The 22,578-nt window shown below is 44.1% G+C and overlaps 1 protein-coding gene across 1 annotated transcript in view; it reads left to right on the top strand.

Moving 5' to 3' along the window:
* Positions 1 to 22,578, top strand: part of LOC137368744 (ADAMTS-like protein 1) — an 852,599-nt gene that overhangs the window by 561,045 nt on the left and 268,976 nt on the right. Inside the window, exon 5 of the mRNA XM_068028933.1 lies at positions 14,281 to 14,517. Within this exon, the coding sequence (XP_067885034.1) occupies positions 14,281 to 14,517 (237 nt within the window). The remainder of the gene's footprint in view (positions 1 to 14,280; positions 14,518 to 22,578) is intronic.

Raw genomic sequence — 22,578 nt, 5'->3', positions numbered from 1 at the left:
GCACTTCTGGCTGAAGATGGATGTAAATGCTTCAGCCTTGTCTCTTGCACTGATGTGCTGAGCTCCCCCATCACTGAGGATGGGGATATTTGGAGAGTCTCCTCCTCCTGTTAGTAGTTTAATTGTCCAACACTATTCACGACTGAATGTGGCAGGATTGCAGAGCTTAGATCTAATCCGTCGATTGTTGGATTGCTTAGCCCTGTCTATCACATGCTGCTTCCACTGTTTGGCATGCAAGTAGTCCTGTGTTGTAGCTTCACCAGGCTGACACCTAATTTTTAGGTATGCCTGGTGCTGCTCCTGGCATGCCCTCCTGCACTCTTCATTTAACCAGGGTTGGTCCCCTGGCTTGATGGTAATGGTAGAGTGGGATATGCCGGGCCATAAGGTTACAGATTGTGGTTGAATACAATTCTGCTGCTGCTGATGGCCCATAGCGCCTTATGGATACCCAGTTTTGAGTTGCTAGATCGGTTCGAAATCTGCCACACAACACGATGGAGGATATCCTCAATGTGAAGACGGGACTCCGTCTCCACAAGGACTGTGCGGTGTTCACTCCTACAAATACAGTCATGGACAGATGCATCTGCAGGAGGTCGATTGGTGAGGGCAAGGTCAATTAGTTTTTTCCCTCTTGTTGGCTCTCTCACCACCTGCGACATACCCAGTCTCGTAGCTACGTCGTTTAGGACTCGGCCAGCTCGGTCAGTAATGGTGCTACCGAGCCACTCTTGGTGATGGACATTGAAGTCCCCCACCCAGAGTACATTCTTCCATGAAAGCAGTTCAGTCTTGGCTCATCTCTAACAAGCCTAATCCTTACAAACATATGGAGGTTAAATTGGATAACCCCCATAAATGGACAATATTGACAAATTCTGGGGGCGGCACAGTGGCGCAGTGGTTAGCACTGCAGCCTCACAGCTCCAGCGACCCGGGTCCAATTCTGGGTACTGCCTGTGCGGAGTTTGCAAGTTCTCCCTGTGACCGCATGGGTTTTCGCCAGGTGCTCTGGTTTCCTCCCACAGCCAAAGACTTGCAGGTTGATAGGTAAATTGGCCATTATAAATTGCCCCTAGTATAGGTAGGTGGTTGGGGAATATAGGGAAGGTGGGGATGTGGTAGGAATATGGAATTAGTGTAGGATTAATATAAATGGGTGGTTGATGGTGGGATCAGACTCGGTGAGCCGAAGGGCCTGTTTCAGTGCTGTATCTCTAAATAAATAAAAAAAAATAAATGAATGGCAAATTTAAATAGTTTATTGCCTCTAGTAAAATATCAGAGGCAAACCCATTGATTGGAATGCATTAAGTGGTGTTATATTCTAAAGGTGCACAGTGAAGGATATTTTTGCATAAATCTTTAACAATTACTATTTTCCTTCCTGTCCTTGTCCTTTGCCTTACCTTTGTGTTTTTGATTTAATTTGTGTAACTTTTTCAAATCCTCTTGCCAGGTTCACTGACCTGTATTCATCTCTCTGCATCTTCCTTCATATATAAACATACTTGTTACCTATTTTGCATATTTTGGCTGTCCCACTCAGCATAAAGCCTTACCAGCTTGCTTAGGATCTGGTCTGATGATTGGGCATTATCGTATTTCACTGAGCACATATGGTCATCAGAGAATGGAGACTTCCATCCTATAGAATGTAGTCTAGATTCAAGACCCTGAGTGAAAGACGGATGTCTTAACCCCCCTCACCAACTGATCCCTAAAGAATATTTTCCATTGTTTCTAAATTCAGTTAATTTCATCAATGTGCAGCAAAACGTAGTCACATCCTTACATTAGGGCCTCGATTTTAGCTCTTGCTGGGATTGGTGCCTGGAATGGGAGAGGCTTGGGGAGGGGCAGTGAGGGGATAGTGGGGAAGAGTGAAGGGATAGGGCAAGTGACAAGCCAAGGCCTGCAAAGACTTTAGTCCACAGGCCTCACTCATATTGGAAAGATGAGACTCCCTGCCAATCCTGGCGAGATCCAGCCAGGGTGAGCATGGGAAATTGAGTAGCAGGAGGCTGTCGCTGAGGATCCATGATAGCAGACTCTGGAACAAGGTGTGTTTGTTGCCAGGGTGTGGAAGGAATCCCTGTCAAGGTCAGGCAGGGGGAGTGGTCCTGGAGCAAGGGTGGCCCTAGGTTTCTATGTAGGACCAGGAGAAGTGCTCCTTGTCTGTTGTAGCCAGAAAGAAATCTTTAAGACCAGTTCTTTCTCTCAATCCAGTTCGTGGCTGGTTGGGCCTAGACATCACTACTGCTCCTACCTCAGGTTAATATTGCAGTGGGATCTCAATGAGATCACTGAAACAAACTGAGACAAGAAAACTGAACTGAGAAAATGGATATTATTGTAATGAAAAAGGGAAATGTCTATTTCTTGATCTAAATAAGTGTTCTATCAATGGTGAGGTAATAGCTAAGTTTGAAATTGGAAGCAATCTAGGGGTATTAATAAAAATGTCTACTCATTCTGGAGCAGGAACCAACAAAGCAAATCGATTGGAAAGGTTGCAGAGGAGATTTACTGGATTGATACCAGGGATGAGGGAAGACTGAAGAAGCTGGGATTGTTCTCCTTAGAGCAGAGAAGTTTAAGAGGAAATTAGTGTTCAAAATCATGTTGGATTTTGATGAAGCCAATCCCAGTGGCAGGAAGGTCAGTAACTAGAGGACACAGATTTAAGGTGACTGGCAAAATTACTGAAGGCAACATGAGGAAACCTTTTTACAAACGCACCGAGTTTTTCTGATCTGGAATGCTTTGTCTAAAAGGGTTGTGGAAGCAAATACAATAGTAACTTTCAAAAGAGAATTGTATAAATACTTGAAGGCAAAAAATTTACTGGGCTGTGGGGAAAAAGCAGGGGAGTGGGATTAATTGGAGACCTAAACCAAAGAGCCGGCACAGGTACGATGGGCCAAATGGCCTCCTTCTGTGCCATATCATTCTATGATTCTATAATGCTGAACTATGTGTGATCAAACTTGGAGAAGTCATGCTTAAAGAATACAATGTTCTGCTCACATCACATTTTGAGTATTATGTCCAATTCTGCTCATTGAGCTACACCAGACAGATTCAAGCCATGGAGGCAGCTCGCAGATGAACAACATTTGAACCCTAGGATCAAGAGAACTGAGTAAGGAGAGAGGACAAAAGAAATTTAGACTTTTCACCTTCAGACGACACAACTGAGGGTTTCATAAGAAAGCACAAAATGAATCAAAACTTAATCTTGCATATGCTTAAGGGAGTACTTCTAGAATATAGTTAAGACATAAGAATAAATCAGGCATGGTGTTCCTCCTTTCTCTGACTGCGTCTAAGCCAACCATTGAACAGGATCCTGCATCTAAAATAATATTATTGATATTGCTGTGCCAAAATCCATAGAGTACTGAAAAGTAGTAAGACTCTCTATTCTACACTAATGCAGATTTCATTATTCCTGCTCTCTCTCTCGCAGGCTGGCATGTAAATCCTTCCTCACAACTAATGCATTCCAGTCCTATGTTTGAGTCTATGTATGGTCTGTTGTTATCTTAAGACAGATGGGTTTATTGTAGCTACATGTTGTAAAGGATTTCAGTTCACATGTCAGCGTAGTCTATGACTGGGGTTAATTCCCAGTGGCAGGACCCTGTAAAGTTGTACTGAAGTCTATACAACCACTTAAAAAAAAATCTGTAATCTTTCCAGGATAAATGCTTTTGGTCTTTGAGAGGCAAAATGCGAGAAAAATGCACTGAATAAAGGAGCTGATAACCGAGTGGTGGATATTTTAGGATGAGGAGATCTGAAGCCAACAGTAAGCTGAACCTGAATTTCCAATATGTGTCCAGACGGAACATTAGCTGGGAGCTCTGAGGTTAGCGAGCTGGGACATTGGGAACTGGGACATTAGTGAGCTGGAACCAGAAAGGTTAGCAGGCTGGGACATTGGGAGCTGGGAGCAGGGAAGTTAGCAGGCTGGGACATTGGGAGCTGGGACTTTGGGAGATGGGGAGCTGGGAGTTTGGGAGCCAGGAGTTGGGACATTAGTGAGCTGGGAGCAGGGAGGTTAGCAGGCTGGGACATTCAGAGCTGGGAACCTGCACCCAATCCATGAGCAAGGCACATCATGGCTCCAGAAACGACTGTGGTGAGGGTGTCTTGACTGGGTGTGGAAGGGAGAACTGGTGGTGACCATTTCCTTCCTATAGGACAAGCCTGTCATAAAAATCTCTCCTTTATACAGGCTGCTGGAAGCTGAAAATCTTCCCATCACTCCCTGACACACTGTGCACTGTGCATTAGAAAATGGTTTCTTGAACTGATTTTACATTTGCTGTGGCATCAGGCCCCAAGATGTTAACAATCAGCATCCCAGGGTTCCTGGGTCCCTAGTGTTTGATTTCTTTTCTATCTTGCTTGCGCCTGATTTCTGTTCAGTTCCATGGTTTGTGTTTTGTTCCTGTATTAAGACTGGTGGGGTAATGCAACTTGTAGCTTAGGTTACAAGAAGTCTGTGTCCTACTGCACTCTCAATGTGACTGATTAATGATTGTTTTCACCTGTCATAAGCCTATATTCAGGGCTGTTTAGTTGTTAACTTTTTGGCAGCTGGAATATCTTCATGAAGATGTTTGTCAGCTTTTGCTGTTTTCTACTTTGTCATGCTTACTGAACTGTGGATCTGCTGAGAAAGCAGAGTCCTAATCACACATTAAGATTCTGATGCTCAGTTTAAGCCTTTAACCCACCGAAGACTTCAGGGTTAAGGAGTTCTGAGTCTTCCAAGAAATCCATGAACCAAAGTTCTGTACACTGTTGTAATTCTATTTTGCAATCTTGCTACTAAGGCATTTTAGGAAAATCATTTATATGTGTGTAATGAAGAGATGTATATTTTGGAAGCTGAAAAGGTTCCTAATGGACAGTTTATATTGGATAACCAGCCCGAGTGGAAGTGGTTCTTCAATGTGTTGAGGCACCTGTTGCTTTGAATCTTTCGACTCAATATTTTTTTGCTGCTGACCCCATTCATCACTCAGCTATCCGCTTTTTCAGTTGAACTGTTGTTCCCTGGAGAGTTTCTGTTTGTCAGTCTTTTGGTTGGATCTATACAGTACATTTTGAGCACTCAAACTGTTGTGACACAGCCTCCTGGTAGCTTCTCACAACTTGGGGCTTTAGTTTGCTTTGTGGTGTCCTGAGTTATATTGGCATGTCAGCTTTGTTGCCCACCCAAAACCACTTGTTATGGCTGCAAACATGGCAATACAAATACAGCTTTTATAATGTCTCTACAGTATAGTTGGACTCTGAAAAGTCCCCCTTAAACTGTCTATCTGCAGCCACAATAGAAAATGTTGCTGTGCCCTGGGCTAGTACAGTTCCTAACCACAGCAGAGACATCACAAAACTTCTCAACTAATACAGTGAAGTACCTTCATGACGAGATAGGGGCATTAACAGAATGGAAATCTATAAAAGTATCTCAGCCTGCTACCTGCTGCACCAGATATTGCGAAAGTATTCTTCAATTGAATTCTGTTACAAGCTTCAGAAAGTGTATGATGATTGTCATGCTACATTCCCACCTGCCAAGAATGAAGCATATTAATTTTGCCAAATGAACATTGATTTTAAACTGTTGCTGGAGCGAGGAAATGACTTGTTAAACAGATCAGTTGTGGCTGGAAAAAACATTTGCACACTAACAGATAGTGCTTGGAGGGACAAAGGGACTATTCCCTGCTCCAATTTAACCCACAATGGACGTTGAGCACCAAGTATTGTGTGTAAGAAGAGACATTCCAGAGTCAGCTAAGACAAGAGAATTCACCAACAGATGTGGATAGACCAGCTAGTCACATGACTAACCTGTTTGGCAACTTGGGTTTTTCTGAATTGCACAAAGAGTTTGAACCAAAAAGACTGTTTGCTCCTAGACTGAGAAGACCTCTCCTGTCTGCTCCCATCTCTTTCTCACAGAACTCCAAACCCACTGAAGACATGTGAACCTCAAGAGAGAAAAGTCTCCCACATCAAACAAGGTTTAAGAAAAATACTGGACCCCAACAAAAAAGACCTACCTACAATCAAGGACTCTGCAGCGAGCTCTAAGAACAGTAACCAATACCATTTTCAGATATTGCCTCAAACTTTTTCACTTTGTTTCTTCTGCTCTTTTCTGTCACTATCTGCATGTGTGTTTATCGTGTATGCATGCTAGCAGGGCACGTCATGTGTCTGTAGGCGTTAAACGAATTAGAGTTTAAGTTTAATAAAGTTCACCATTTTTCTTTAAACCCAAGAAAACCCGTTTGGCTAGTTTCTTTGCTTTATAATTGAAAGTTAGTGAACAAGGATTCACTAAGGGGGAGCTAAAAAAAACGGTGTGTTTAAAATTAAACTCTGTTACGGTAAGACTAGATGAAGCTTGAGAGAGAATCCTAGAACCCTTTCTTACCTGGTTGTAACAGAAATTTGGGGCTACCATCCTGGATTTTACCCACAGACCAATGAGAGAAATTTTAAGTGGGAAGCCAAATTATTCCCAATCAAAAAAGAGCTGGATTTCAATACAGGTTTTCTTATGGTTGTGTGAGCTTGAATACCAACATGTCTGCAACTGAAGCTAGTAGCTCTCCAAGCCAGGGTAAAGTAACTTGGGATAAGTTAAAAGCACCGTCAATGGAGGAGTTGAAAAAAATGGCTGAGCAGTGTGGGATTACTGTACGTGGCAAGAGTAGGAAGTCTGAAGTCCTAAGGCTAGTGGCCAACCATTTTTCACTTGAATCTGAAGAAGCAGAAACAGGGTTAGAAGTAGACCTTGATGGGTATTGTTAGCAAAGATACAATTGGAAGAGGGGAAACTTGAATTAGAAGACAGAGAAAGAGACAAGAGAGAGAGAGAGAAAGAACCTTCCATAAAGAATGTGAAGAAAGAGAGCTAAGGCGGCTTAAGTTAACTAGGGGGGGACAGAGTAACCCCAGTAAAAGCATGGCCAATATGGAGGAGCGTAATTCAGGGCTGGGTACAAAATTGTTAAAACTATCTCAACTAATCCCAAAATTCAATGAGGAAGATGTGGAAGAATTTTTTGTGTCTTTTGAGAAACTGGCAAGACAGCTAAAATGGCCAGCTAAGACCTGGCCTCTTATTACAAAGCAAGCTAACCGGAAAAGCCCATGAGGTTTATTCCCTGTTGCCAGATGAGAGAGTTCAGCCAATTATGAACTGACAAAAATTGCAATCCTTGGGGCATAGGAATTAGTATCTGAAGCCTATTGCCAAAAGTTCAGAACTCTCAAGAAGCAAGCTAATCAAACTTATCTAGAGTTTGAGAGAAGTAAGCAGCTGGCTTTTGACCAGTGGCTGAGGGATCTTAAAGTACAGCTCAGCTATGAGAATCTCAGGAAAGTAGTTTTGTTAGAGGAATTTAAACACTCTCTCCCACTCTCCTTAAAGACCCATATAGAGGAGCAGCGGGTTGAGAGAGCTCGGTAAGTGGCCGTTCTGGCTGATGAGTTTGCTTTAATTTATAAGTCAGTTTCCCAGGAGAGAACATTTCCTAGTCACCCCCACAAATCCGAAAAGGACAAAGGGTGGGAAAGTGATAGGAGCCCAAGCAGTCCTGGGAAAGAAAGAAAAACAGGAGACACAGGGGACCCTGTTCCAGCCAAAAAGGAAGGTGCTGTGAGCAAGATTGAGACCCGGAGTCCTGTGTGTTTCCATTATAATAAGCAGGTCATCTAAAAGCTGACTGTTGGAAAATAAAGGGAAAACCTGTAGGGTTAATCAGGGAGCATCCGCTCAGTGAAGAAGAGAACCTGATGGAAAGCACAGCACAACAAGCTGCGGCTTTGACTGCAGTAAGAGTGAGATCCAGGAAGCTCATGACTGCAAGTGCAGGAAAATTAAATAGGATTCCTGAAGGTTATCAGGGTTTTGTGTCTGAAGGGAAAGTAACCCCATACCCCTCGAGTGGGGCAAGCAAGCCCATAGTAATTCTTAGGAACACAGGGGTCACCAGATCCCTTTTAGCGGGAAACAGCCTGACCTTTCCCCCAGAGAGTGCAGTGAACACCAAAATGGTGGTGAATGGTATTGGAGGGCAGTGTATGCCTGTTCCTGGAGTGCTACCTAGTTTCGGGACTGGTGACCATAGGGATTGTATTTAGTTTACCTGTGGATGGGGTCAACCTGCTCCTAGGTAATGATCTGGTGGGGTGAAGGTGGTAGACCCCCCAGTAGTAAAAGATCGCAGGCGTTCAGAGAAACGGGAGTGGCAGGAGATGGTCACCTGCAATTTCCCTGAATGTGTAATGAGTGAGACCATGGTCAAACCAGCTCCCTCAGAGGAGACTGCATTGGCACTGCAAACAAATGACAATGAGGGCTGTCTGTCTGACATTTTCTTTGGAAAGTTAGTAGACTCAGGGAGTGAATTAAATAAATTTTCCCTAGCTAAGGCTCAGTGAGCTGACCCAGTATTGGGAGAGTTAGCACAGGCTACCAAGTCTGAAAGTGAAGCAGAGGGAGTCCATGATTGCTACTATTTAAAGAATGAGATACCGATGAGGAAATCGAGTTCTCCTCACAGACCAGAGAGCAAGGAGTGGACAGTGGTTCATCAGTTAGTGGTGCCGCAGAGGTACTGGAGAGAAATATTAAGAAGGGCCCACGAGACTACAGTGGCTGTACATGCCAGTATACGAAAAACCAAAGCCTGCATAAGACAGCAGTTTGACTGACCAAAACCCCACTAAGATGTGATGGAGTATTGTAAGAGTTGTCACATGTGCCAGGTTGAGGGGAAGCCCCAACCTACAGTGAAACCTGCACCCCTATGTCCTGTACCAGTGTTAGGAGGACTTTCCAGCAGAGAACAAAAGGGGACAGGCGGGCACAAAACTGGAAAATGGTTAGAAAGGGAAGGGGAATAAGCGAGCAAGTGGGCAGGTTAAAGGGAGTCCAGGAGGAATCCAGGATGAAAATCCCTACTGTCCAGTCAGCCAACCCCATAAAATTTGAAACCTTAGACCTCACATCCTCCTATGTAAATGCAGACACTAGAAGAACCCCACCAGAGTTGCTAACAACATTTACAGGAACCTGCAGAGAAAAAGAAAGACCTTTAGGGGGCAGAGAAACCGTGAAGGTGATGCCTCACCTAGTTGAAGTGCCACAGGGGAGTGCAGTAGAGTCTGCACAAATACCTACAGGCAGGAGTGTCCTCTCGGACAAAGGGGAGATTAGCAAAGAATCCACCCCCACAGTCAGAAAAAAAAAGAGAACCACCCATCCCCTGAAGTCAAAAGCTTTTGCATCACTCAGCAAAGCACTGAGAGTGTGTTCAGGATAGACCCGCCCACTACTGACTGTCCTGAAAAAAAAATTCCAACTCGGGGCTAATTAAACCTAACCATCGCAAAGACACCCTAGGCAGTCATGGAAATGGGCAAACTGAAGGAAATCCTCCCCAAAGAACTACATGTTTATTGGGATGCCAAAAAAGGGCAGTTTAAAGCAATACTGCTACCAAGAAAAGACAGGCTGTAATAAGTCTTCGGATTTATGAATGAATGTGAATGACAGAGAGAGAGAGAGATGCATGCTTTTTTCCTGCATCTTAAATTTTCTCTCTCGACCCTTTTAACGAAATGTGCTTTTCTCAAATCTCATTTCATTCCGCTGGGTGTGGAGATGTCATGCTAGACCCCCACCTGCCAAGAATGAGGCATATTAATTTTGTCAAATGAACATTGATTTTAAGCTGTTGCTGGAGCGAGGAAATGACTTGTTAAACAGATCAGCTGTGGCTGGAAAAAATATTTACATGCTAACAGACAATGCTTGGAGGGACAAAGGGGCTATTCCCTGCTCCAATTTAACCCACAATGGACTTTGAGCACCAGGTATTGTGTGTAAGAAGAGACATTCCAGGGTCAGCTAAGGCAAGGGAATTGGTCAGACCAGCTAGTCACATGACTAACCTGCTTGGCAACCTGGGTTTTTCTGAATTATACAAAAGAGTTTGAACCAAAAAGACTCCTGGACTGAGAAGACCGCTCCTGTCTGCTCCCATCTCTTTCTCACGGAACTCCAAACCCACTGAAGACACGTGAACTTCGAGAGAGAAAAGTCTCCTGCATTGAACAAGGTTTAAGAATAATACTGGGCCCCAACCAAAAAAGACCTACCTACAATTAAGGACTCGACAGCGAGCTCTGAGAACAGTAACCAAGACCATCTTCAGATATTGCCTCAAACTTTTCCACTTTATTCCTTCTGCTCTTTTCTGTCTCTATCTACATGTGTGTTTGTCACGTATGCATGCTAGCATGGGCACGTCACGTAGCCGTAGGCGTTCACCTAATCAGAGTTTACGTTTAATAAAGTTCAACCTTTTTTCTTTAAACCTAAGAAAACTTGTTTGGCTAGTTTCTTTGCCTCATTATTGGCAGTTAGTGAACATGGATCACTAAGGGGGAACTATAAAAACAGGGTAATAAAAGCAAAATAATGTGGATGCTGGAAATCTGAAATAAAAACAAGAAATGCTGGAACCACTCTTGAAGTCACTGACCCGAAACGTTAACTCTGCTTCTCTTTCCACAGATGCTGCCAGACCTGCTGAGTGGTTCCAGCATTTCTTGTTTTTATATATAATATATTATAAAAACAGGGTGTTTAAAATTAAACCCTGTTACAGTAAGACCAAATGAAGGTTGAGAGGGAACCCTAGAACCCTTTCTTACCTGGTCGTAACGTGATTTACATCTATTATTCAAAAATTAAAAATGGTTTCTACATGGCAATTTTATTTATTTAGAGATACAGCACTGAAACAGGCCCTTCGGCCCACCGAGTCTGTGCCGACCATCAACCACCCATTTATACTAATCCTACATTAATTCCATATTCCTACCACATCCCCCACCTTCCCTATATTCCCCAACCACCTACCTATACTAGGGGCAATTTATAATGGCCAATTTACCTATCAACCTGCAAGTCTTTGGCTGTGGGAGGAAACCGGAGCACCGGGCGAAAACCCACGCGTTCACAGGGAGAACTTGCAAACTCCACACAGGTAGTACCCAGAATTGAACCCGGGTCGCTGGAGCTGTGAGGCTGCGGTGCTAACCACTGCGCTATTGTGCATTAGCAACATAACGTTAAAAAAGGTCTTCCTGATTTCTTCAACTAATTTATTAGATTTAATAAACCATTTAATATTCCTTTAAACTTATGTTTTTGTAGGGAATTTTATTTTAATTTAACAAAAAAGGTTATTGTAGAGTTAAGTGTGTTTGTGGGATTTTACAAGGGTCCTAAGCAGTGGGTCATGTGATGTAAGGTTTTTGTGGCCAGCTGCTCATTGCTCTATATCTCCCAAGAAATCTACACAGGTTGGCCAGGATTTTGTTGAACCCCTGATGTCGGGCTCTGTGGCGGGGGTGGCATGCAGGGGGTGGGGGGGGTGTCCAGAAGATGGCAGCGGCAGCAGCCCGCCACTGAGCCACATACCTGCATTGCTGGGCTGGATTTTCCCAGCGGTGGCGAGGCTCCATGGCGGCCCCTATCACCACCCCCCCCGCCGCTTGGAATGTATCCTTTGTTCTCAGCAGACAGTAAAACGGCTTGAATTTTTAGGACTTTGACCTTCAGTGACCATCTTGCAGCACACTGTCCACTTTTTAAAGAAAAAGTCAATTTTTATAACTCTTCAGTTTGGGTTCTGTGTTTTCCATCACTGCACTGCACGTGAGCTTAACAGGAGGTAAAAGCGTGAAACTCTCTCCCACAAAAAGCAGTAGATAATTTAAATCTGAGATTGATAGATTTTAGCCAACCAAGGGCATTAAGGGATATTCAGCCTAGGTGGGTGAATGGAGTTAAGATACAGATTAGCCATGATCTAACTGAATGGTTTGAGGGATTTAATGACCTCCTCCTGTTCCTATATTCCTGGTAAGGGCCACACAGGACCAATGATTCATATGTTGGACACCCCTAGCGTAACGCAGACCTGCTGGGCTCAGGTATTCAATTAGAGTCTGGCATGGAGAGTTAACTTGCTTCCAATCTTCCAGCACTATTTATATTGTCTAGGGTTGCTTCATTCCCAAAGAAGCCTTGCTTATCCTCACTCATCCCCAAGGAGAATAATGATGCAGTTGTTAAAATGCTGCATTATTGTTTTCATGCCTGTGCTACTATGATACTGTGATGATTTATTTGACTTCATTTCTGCTCTCTTCTTCTGCTGAGGACAGTAGCTAACACTACAGTACAGAATCCATTGGGAAGTCTCTTGTCCGGGTGACCATTCTTCTTATGCCATCCTGAATAATGAAAGTCGATGTGTTTTCAATCATTGGGAGCACGCATACACATAGTTCACTCTTTGCTAGATGTCCATAAACTCTCACTTTCCAGCTCAATAGCAGGATTTTCCCTCTCATAGGCTATGGCTGGTGAGGCCAATTGTAGCATATTCATCGCCTCACCAGCTGAAATCAGGTAATGTATCATAAATCGGGTCCAAACGTCTGAGCATTGCAATTACCCGTTGATCTTTTGAGGCCCATCCTAAAATGATTTTCTTTATGTAAAATTGCAAATGCTTCAGTGCAATAGTTTGCATAGCGTCTTCCAGCCTTTTCCCCATGGTCACCACAGCAACCACAGCCTGGAATATTCAAAGCAGGTTGTTTCAGAGACTAAGCCTTCCTGAAAACTCCCCAACGTAGTGACACCACTCCTTTAAATATAAATTTTTGTAAGAAAACCAAGACTCCTTGGATTACATTAAGAACAGATGGAAGCTCTAATTTCTATTTTAAAAACTCTTGAGTTAGTACTCGCCCCTTATTTTGCAGCATCTCCACAGTCTTAGCACAGCAGAAATCTCCGCACCAAGATAATCAGTGCTTGACACTGGCAGGGCCCATATGGTGATAGTAGTATTGAATTTACTGTAATAGTTGATATTACAGTAATTATTTCCAAATGCCAGTGAAACATGGCAACTTAAAGTGAACACCTTAAACTCTGAACTTATCAGGATTTGCAATTGTTGCCAAGTTCCAATCATGCAATTGTAAAACATAACCTTGCTAGAAATTGTACTGGCCATTTTATGGAATCATTGGAAAATTAAACTCAACCATGGCCATTGCACAACATTATGAAATTGCTTTAAAATTTGAATTGTAAAATGAAAAGTTAAAATTCATGTAATTTGATATGCACGTATTTAACATTTATCCAGTTTCTATAACCTGAGTATTTATGCATCATATAACCACTAATTTGTTAGTATAAAAGTGATGAATTTGGATCTTCAATTGGAGTGAGACACATACCCATATTACAGTAGAATTTATGATGAATTCATATTTAATCCACACTGACCACAATTATTTCATGCTCTTTTAACCGTGACCTGGTGGAATGAGGTCATCTGTGCATTCTGTTGGCTCTATGATGGCCTTTATCCTTTGTTTGCTTAATTTTAATTGAGGGTATTCACTGTAATGTCATAACAGATAATGCTGCATTCACTGGTTGGCACTGAAGTCAGGATTTACCAGATGTTTGTGGTAACAACATCTGCTGGTTGAGTAGGTCAGTCACAAATAGATCAAGACTATGTTCCTACAGCCTCCTGGGCAAGATTCATCAACTGTTTACCGATTCATCACTTAGCTAATAATAAGAGACAATTTTTCCTTTCTGTGTCTGGAAATAGTGCAAAATCATTAACAAAATGATTAGGGTTGGCAAAATTGTAGAAGGCGATGATCAACTCATCATTCCATCAGCTATATCTGTGGTGGCTTTAATAAGTTTTCACCTCAGTTATCGTTGGGGCTATTTGTCCATCTCATCAAAATTTGGTTCTTTATTTTGCGCAGAAATTAAAAATAACAGAAGAGTCTGCATTTCAGTCAGTCATGTGGAAATAAGCTGTGCTAGTAGCAGATTGATCCATGTGCTGCAAGTTATAAATGACCTCAATTTACTTTCTTCAAGTATTTGTAAATGCAAAGGGTTCTACTACACATCTGATTTGTATCAGGTCAATCTAGTTTGCAATTACATGTGTCAAGTTCAGTTAAAAGATTAAGCCAACATAATCAAAATTATGCACTTTCTTCTTTTATGTCAGTTGATCACTTTCCAGTGAAGTGTAAATTTCATAGCTTAAACATTTCCTTCATAATTTTCCTAATCAGTGCCCTTTACTTTTCATTTCCCTTTCCACTTAGGACTGCCCACCAGAAGCTGGTGACTTTCGTGCTCAGCAATGCTCGGCTCACAATGATGTCAAGTACCAAGGACAGTACTATGAATGGCTTCCTATTTACAATGACCCTGACAAGCCCTGTGCACTAAAATGTCTGGCAAAGGGTACAGCACTAGTTGTGGAATTGGCACCTAAAGTACTCGATGGCACGCGATGTTACACAGAGACTCTGCACATGTGCATCAGTGGAAACTGCCAAGTAAGTAATCAGAATTCTGCACTGGAAACACAATTATGATAAATAATTGTTAATGGCATTTAATATTTAGTGGATTCAATTACTTTTTTTTGTCGTCTTCCAGAATCTCCTGACTTTCTCAAACACTCACTTACAGATATACACATCTTTTGATGTCATCCAAGCACACATTTTTCATTATTACCAGGTAGTATTTAGCTCTGATTATTAGTACACCATTCCTAAACCACAAGGCTAGGAAGGTACCTGGCCCATTCCAAAGTTTCCCCTATATTATTTCTGTTTTTACTAACAATTTTAGTTTTGTCAGTAATTGCCATATTCATTCCCCTTTCTCTTTAACTATTTGCAATAAGAAAATATTGAAGTCTTTAAATTCAATTCCAATCTAATAATACTTAGTAGTTCAAGTTACTGTTTGATTTCTTGATTTAGTAATTCAATTTTTCAATCTAATATCTTACACCTTTTACTGATCCAATTCTCTTCCCCTTCCTCCTGTCCTCTCCTGAAAGTAGAGACCGACTAAACTAACTGAAAGGGGGAAATTGAATAATATGTTAACCTTAATTCCATTAAATATTTGGATTTCAAAATAAATTAATATATGGTATTTCAGTAACAAGCACCTGCCTTCAATGTAGAAAAAGATCCTAAGGCACTTTACAGTAGCATGGGGATAAACAGACCCTGATGAAGAAAAGCAAGCAGGAGTGATCAAGATTGGGCTTTGAGAAGTGTCTTAAAGGAGGGAGAGATTTCCAGATGGTGAAAGATTAGTGAATAAAGGCATGGGCACCAATGGTGGGTTGAAGAAATGGGAGTGATTAAAGGTCTGGAGGAAGCTACAGAGATATGGAGGAGCCGGCCATGGAGGCAAGGGCTAGAATTTTAAATTTGAGATGTTGGTGGATTGGAAGACAAAGTGGGGTAGCTAAGTCAGGGCCGATGGGTAAATTGTACTTGGTCTGGGGCCTCGGTTTAACAGTTCATCCGAAAGACAGCACCTCCAACAATGCAGCACTCTCTCAGTACTGCCCTGGACTGTCAACGCAGATTTTTGTGCTCAAGTCTCTGGAGTGGGACTTGAACTCTCAAATTAAGGCACCCGCTGAGAGCAGGTAAGGGTCAGGATCAGCTGCCAGGCTGTCCCGCAGGGCTTCTGTGATTGGGGTGGGAGGGGGTGAGCTGGAGGCAGAGATACCCAATCGTCCCTTGTGGAACACGGAGGAGCAATCCTGATCCTCCTGCACCCACAATGGAGAACCTTCAGGTCATCCTGGCAGAGGGTGGAGGTGTAGAGAGATTGAACGGCCAAGGTAAAGAGAAGACGGTTAGGGCCAGGAAATTCGAAACTGTTAAAGAGACAGAGGACATTGGAAGAGTCGCAGATGGAGGTGGGGAGAGTCTGGATAAAGGGAGAAAAAAGTAGAGTTGAGATAGGAAGAAATCAGTTCAGTGGGGCAAGAACAGACTTAAATGATAGGTCTACCAGGGCAGTCCTGTTTGTGGATCTTGTGAAGGAGCGGGAAGTGGGCTGTTCAGGGTTGGGGGACTATGTAGTTAGAGGCTGTGGAAGGAATATCTCCAGATGTTGATGAGGTTAGTGACAGACCCGGAGATGATGTCATGATGTTTGGTGGTCAGGTCATGGCCCAAGGGGAAATGGAGCAAGTGTCTGAGTGCTGCAAGTTCAAAGGAAGAGAGGTTATAGTGAGTGAGGGGAGCAGAGAAATTGAGACGGCAGTTCTCAATGAAAAAAATCAAGAGTGGGTAAGAGGTCAGAGGGAGGGGTCCAGGTGGAGGGAGAATTCTGAAGATTCTGTGTGGGGGGAGGACTCATGACCAAAGAAGTGGTGAAGGCAATGGAAGCAAAAGTGCAACATTGCACTGAGCTCCACTGTTAACTCCACAACATCCTGGTCGGCTCCTCAGTCAGCCCCTCCCCTTCCCACGGCACCTTTCCATGCAAGCACAGGAGATGCAATACCTGCCCTTTTACCTCCTCTCTTCTCACCGTCCAATGTCCCAAATATTCCTTACAAGCGAAACAATGATTTACATGTACTTCTTTCACTTCAGTATACTGTATTCACTTCCCAAATGCATCTGCTTTACATCGGGGAGACTAAATACAGATTTTTAAATTCATTTTTAGGATATGAACAGCGCTGGCAAGGCTAGCATTTATTGCCCATCTCTAATTGCCCTTGAACTGAGTGCCTCCATTCAGTCCACAAGTGTGACCCGAGCTTCCGGTTGCCTGTCATTTTAATTCTCCACCTTGCTCTTATGCTGACCTCTCTGTCCTCGGCCTCCTGTAGTGTTCCAATGAAGCTCAACATAAGTTTGAGGAACTGCATGTATTCTTTCAATTAGACATTTTACAGCCTTCTGGACTCAACATTGAGTTCAACAATTTCAGACTGTAATCTCTGCCACCATTTTCATAAAATCACAGAATGGTTACAACACAGAAGGAGGCCACTTGGCCCATCATGTCCATGCCAGCTCTCTGGAAGAGCAACTCACCCAGTCCCACTCCCCTGCCTTTTTCCTGTAGCCATCCAATCTTTTCTCTTCAGATAATTATCCAATTCCCTTTTGAGAGCCACAATTGAATCTCTCTCTACCACACTCCCAGACAGTGAATTCTAGATCCTAACCACTCACTATGTAAAAATGTTTTTCCTCATGTTGCCTCTGGTTCTTTTTCCAATCACTTTAAATAAGTGTCCTCTGGTTTTTGGCACTTCCACCAATGGCAACTGTTTCTCCCCCATGATTTCCCATGTGGCTACTTGCACCTGCAGCTCACCAACCTTATTTACCACATTCCATGCATGCACATACATGCACAGTAAACCCAATTTAGGCCTTATTGCATTTTCTCTTACTCTGACCCCAGTTAATAGCTTACTATTTCTTACCTTAGTGCTATCTGTCTCTCCCAATTCTCTGTGCACCTTGTTTTTCCTCGCTAATGTTACCTCTTGGTTCCCGCCTCCCCCCCCCCCCACCAAGTTAGTTTAACTCTCCCCAATAGCACGAGCAAACCCCCCACAAGGACATTGGTCCCAGCTCTGCTCAGGTGCAACTCATCCAGCCTGTACAGGTTCCATCTCCTCCAGGACTGGTCCCAATGTCCCAGGAATCTAAAGTCCTCACTCCTACACCATCTCTCCAACTTGTATAAGACACTAACTCGGCCTCAGCTGGAGTATTGTGTCCAGTTCTGGGCGCCGCACTTTAGGAAAGACGTGAGGGCATTGGAGAGAACAGAGAATGGTTCCAGGGATGAGGAATTTCAGTTATGAAGATAGATTGGAGAAGTTAGGAATGTTTTCCTTGGAGAAAAGAAGGCTGAGAGGTGATTTGATAGAGGTATTCAAAATCATGAGGGGTCTGGATGGAGGAGATAGAGAGAAATTGTTCCCACTCGTGAAAGGATCAAAAAAGAGAGGGCACAGATTTAAAGTATTTGGTAAGAGAAGCAAAAGTGACATGAGGAAAAACTTTTTCACGCAGAGAGTGGTTAAGATCTGCAATGTACTGCCTGAGAGTGTGGTGAAGGCAGGTTCAATTGAAGCATTCAAAAGAGAATTGGACTGTTATATGAAAAGGAAGAATATGCAGGGTTATGGAGAGAAGGCGGGGAAATGAAACTGAGGCAATTGCTCTTTTGTAGAGCTGGTGCGGGCAAGATGGGCTGAATGGCCTCTTTCTGCACTGTAACTGCATTCATCTGCTCTAACCTTCTATTTCTCTTGTCACTTGCACGTGGCACTGGGAGTAATCTGGAGATTGCTGCCTTTGTGCTCCTGACAGCTAGATTTTTTCCTAGCTCCCTAAAATCTGCCTGTAGGACCTCATCCCTCTTTCTATCTATGTAATTGGTACCAATATGAACCACAACTGCTCGCTGTTTCCTTTTGCTTTTGCAGGTTTCAGTTTTCGTCCCTTGTTGCCTTGTTTATTCTTTCGGACAGCAGTTTACCATTTTGTTATTCGCACCTCGTTTAGCCACATCTTTTATTTCTTTACTTGTCTCATTACCATTCCCTTTGGCCTTGCACCATTGAAACCTTTCATCATTTAATCTCTCCTGCCCTCCACCCTATCACAGACATTCCCTTTTGTTATTCCTCGCCCTCCCCCTTTCACTTGCTTGAAACCTATTACCTATCTTTTGCCAGTTCTGATGAAAAGTCACAGATCTGAAACATTAACTCTGGGCTGAATTTTACGCTGCCCCAACGGGTCGGATGGTGGCGGCGTAAAATTGAGCAGGAGGCTCCGGGAGGCCTTCCCGCCCCACTCCCACCTCCGGCCAACTTTACGGCGGTTGGCAGTGAGGTGGGGGGAATGGCTCACCCACCTGCTCCAGGCCAATCAAGGCCCTTAAGTGGCCACTTAACAACCACTTAAGGGCCCTCACCCACCTCCGCGGGTATTTTACCCGTGGCAAGTGGGCAGGCTGGGGATGTGAAAGGCCTTTCTGCGCACCGTGGGGGGGAGGGAGGGGGGGGGCGGCGGGGGTGGGGGGGGTGCCATGGCAGTCGGGCACAAGGTGCTCAATTGAGGGCCGCTCCCACCTCCCAATCCACCCCCCCGGGACCCAAGACTCCCCCCTTCCCCCAAACGACTACCCTTGCCTCGCTGCCACGACTGACTACCCCCCGGCGAGGGAAGCCCAACTTACCAGAGGTACTGGCTCCATGGTGTCAGCTGGGCTGCAATCCCAGCAGTGGTCACTGCTCCCAGTGGTGCTGCTGGGACTAAGAGCTGCCGGTATGCTGATTGACCAGCAGCTCACTGAGGCAGGACCTCCTCCCTCAAGCATGTGGCAGTCCCGCCTTGGGACAATTAAAGCCCGGGGACCCGTAAAATGCGGGTCGGTTCCCCTTGCTAGGCGGAAGCAGGTTCGCCACTGACCTTTACGTCGGTGGCGAAGTCCTGTCTGCCTATGGCAAAATCCAGCCCTCTGTTTCTCGCTCCACAGATACTTCCAGACCTGCTGAGTATTTCCAGCATTTTCTGTTTTTATTTCTGTTAAAGAGGACCCAGCCAGCTTTGAAGGGAGTCTTTGCTGCCTGTTTAGTTAGGCAGTTTGTAATTTTTCCTGGAAGTTTCTGGAAGCTCTTTGGCAGGAAGGTGACCTGGGAAGTTTGAATAGCCACCCATTCAGTTTCTGCTGGGTAGGTGGAATTAAAATCACCCCTAACTGTGACTAACTACCAGCACCTTGCCTAAAAGCTCCTTTTGGATCATTCTAACATGCGTCCTTGTCTTCCAAACTTTCCACAATTTTAGTGGGCTTTTCATTATCAATAACATTCACATCACACTCTATCTTTTGGACACTGTCCATTGGACAGTATTCAAGTAAAAATGAGAATGCTTTTCTGAGAAAAGAACAATTGACTGAACTGGTCCATTTAGCCTTGATCTTGATGTCAACCTGCATAGCACCTCCAGCACACTTATCCATTGAACTCTTAGGAAGGAATATAATGCTCTCCCCGCGGTGGGTTTGGACGCAGGTAGAGCATATAATCGAGCAGGATATTTGGCAGGGGAGGAACCCGCCTCCACCAAAAGTAAGTCCGGGTTAAGAAGGCCTGTGAATGGCTTTCCTGCCGTGCCACCAATTGAGGCCCTTAACTGGGCAATTAATGCCCAATTAAGGGCCTCATCCCACCACCGCTGCAATTAGCCGTGTGGCAGGCGGTCCCCGTCACCACACGGGAAGCACGGCAGGAAAAACTGTGCAGGCTGCTTGCCGGCTCTGGATGGTGGGGGTGGGGCGGGGGCAGGGACCCTCATTAAAAGGCACTTAGTGCTTGAACAAGGGACCTGGCATCGGGAAGGGAGGAGCCCGCTGAGAGCCACCCGCCAGCCCTTGCCAACGGCCCCCTACACCCACCCCTCCACCATGACCCTCACCCCGAAAGACTCACCCCTCCCTCCCCAGCTCTCTGTGGCCTGGGTCCAGCACCGCTCCTGGTTCTTGGGTAGGTGCTCCACCAGCAACACCCACTGCCTTTGCGATGGCGTTGCACAGTTAAAGAGCTGCCAGCCTCTGATTGACCGGCAGCTCTCAGAGGGCAGGACTTACGTCGCCGGGGTCCTTGATCTCGTGGAAGGCCTGCTGCTGTCCACTTAAATGTCTAATTGGCATTTGATTTGGCGGGCCTTCCACAGAGGAGGCGACGTGGGGTTCTCGGTATTGCTTTTGCCGGACGCATCTTAAATCTAAACAAAGGAAACTACGAAGGTATGAGGGGCAAATTGGCTGCGGTAGATTGGGAAACTACATTAAAAGGTATGATGGTAGACAGAAAATGGCTAGCATTTAAAGAATTAATACATGGTTTTTCCATCCCGTTGAGTCACAAAAACCCAACAGGAAAGGTGATCCAACCAAGGTTAACAAGAGAAGTTAAAGATTGTTCTTCAGAACTCTGAAGAGTTCAGAAGAAGGGTCACTGACCTGAAATGTTAGCTGTGCTTCTCTCTCCACAGATGCTGCCAGACCTGCTGAGTGTTTCCAGCATTTCTTGTTTTTATTTCAGATTTCCAGCTTCTGCAGTATTTTGCTTTTATTTTAAGTTAAAGATTGTATTTGGTCAAAAGAAGAGGATTTTAAAGTTGCCAAAAAAGTAGTAAGCCTGAGGATTGGGAGAACTTTAGAACTCAAAGGAGGACCAAGAAACTGAAAGAGAAATTAGAATATGAAAGTAAACTAGCAAGAAACATAAAAATGGACTGTAAAAGCTTCCATAGGTATGTAGAAAGGAAAAGATTAGCAAAGACAAATATGGGCCCACTAAGGGCAGAGACAGGAGAATTTATAATGGAGAATAAGGAAATGGCAGAGAAACTAAACACATTTTTTTTAAATATTCTTTCATGGGATGTGGGCATCGCAGGCCAGGCCAGCATTTATTGCCCATTCCTAATTGCCCTTGAACTGAGTGGCTTGCTAGGCCACTTCAAGGGCATGTAAGAGTCAACCACATTGCTGTGGATCTGGAGTCACAAGTAGGCCAGACCAGGTAAGGACAGCAGATTTCCTTCCCTAAAGGACATTAGTGAACCAGATGGGTTTTTACAACAATCAACAATGGTTTCATGGCCATCATTAGACTAGCTTTAAATTCCAGATTTATTACTTGAATTCAAATTCCACCTTCTGCTGTGGTGGGATTCAAACCCATGTCCCCAGAGCAATACCTGGGTCTCTGGGTTACTAGTCCAGTGACAATACCAGTACGCCACCACCTCCACTTTGTGGCTGTCGTCACAGAGGAAGATACAAAAAAAAATTCCCAGAAAACTAGAGAACCAAGGGACTTGTTCATGAGTCACTGAAAGCTAATATGCAGGTGCAGCAAGCAATTGGGAAGTTAAATGCATGTTGGCCTTTATTGCAAGAGGATTTGGGTATAGGAGTAAAGAAGTCTTGCTGCAATTGTATAGAGCCTTGGTGAGACTGCATATGGAGTGTTGTGTACAGTTTTGGTCTCTGTACTGAAGGAAGGATATACTTGCCATAGTGGGAGTGCAACGAAAGTTCACCAGACTGATCCCTGGAATGGCAGGATTGTCCTATGAGGAGAGGTTGAGGAGACTGGACCTGTATTCTCTAGAGTTTCGAAGAATGAGAGGTGCTCTCATCGAAGCATACAAAATTCTTACAGGGCTCAACAGGGTAGATGCGGGAAGGATGTTTCCCCTGGCTGGTGAGTCTAGGACAAGGAGGCACAGTCTCAGAATAAGAGGTAGGCCATTTAGGACTGAGATGAGGAAGGATTTCTTCATGCAGAGGGTGTTGAATCTTTGAAATTCTCTACCCCAGACGGTTGTAGAGACTCAGTCTTTGCGTATATTCATGACAGAGATCGATAGATTTCTAGATATTAAAGATATCAAGGGATCATACGAACATACAAACATACGAATTAGGAGCAGGAGTAGGCCACTCAACCCCTCGAGCCTGCTCCGCTATTCAATAAGTTCATGGCTGAACTGATTACTCTACATTTCCACCTACCCCTG

This window comes from Heterodontus francisci, chromosome 4 (genome assembly GCF_036365525.1).
Source record: "Heterodontus francisci isolate sHetFra1 chromosome 4, sHetFra1.hap1, whole genome shotgun sequence".
NCBI lineage: Eukaryota > Metazoa > Chordata > Chondrichthyes > Heterodontiformes > Heterodontidae > Heterodontus > Heterodontus francisci.
The sequence above is the reverse complement of the archived record's forward strand: the minus strand, read 5'-3'. Positions and strand labels throughout refer to the sequence as shown.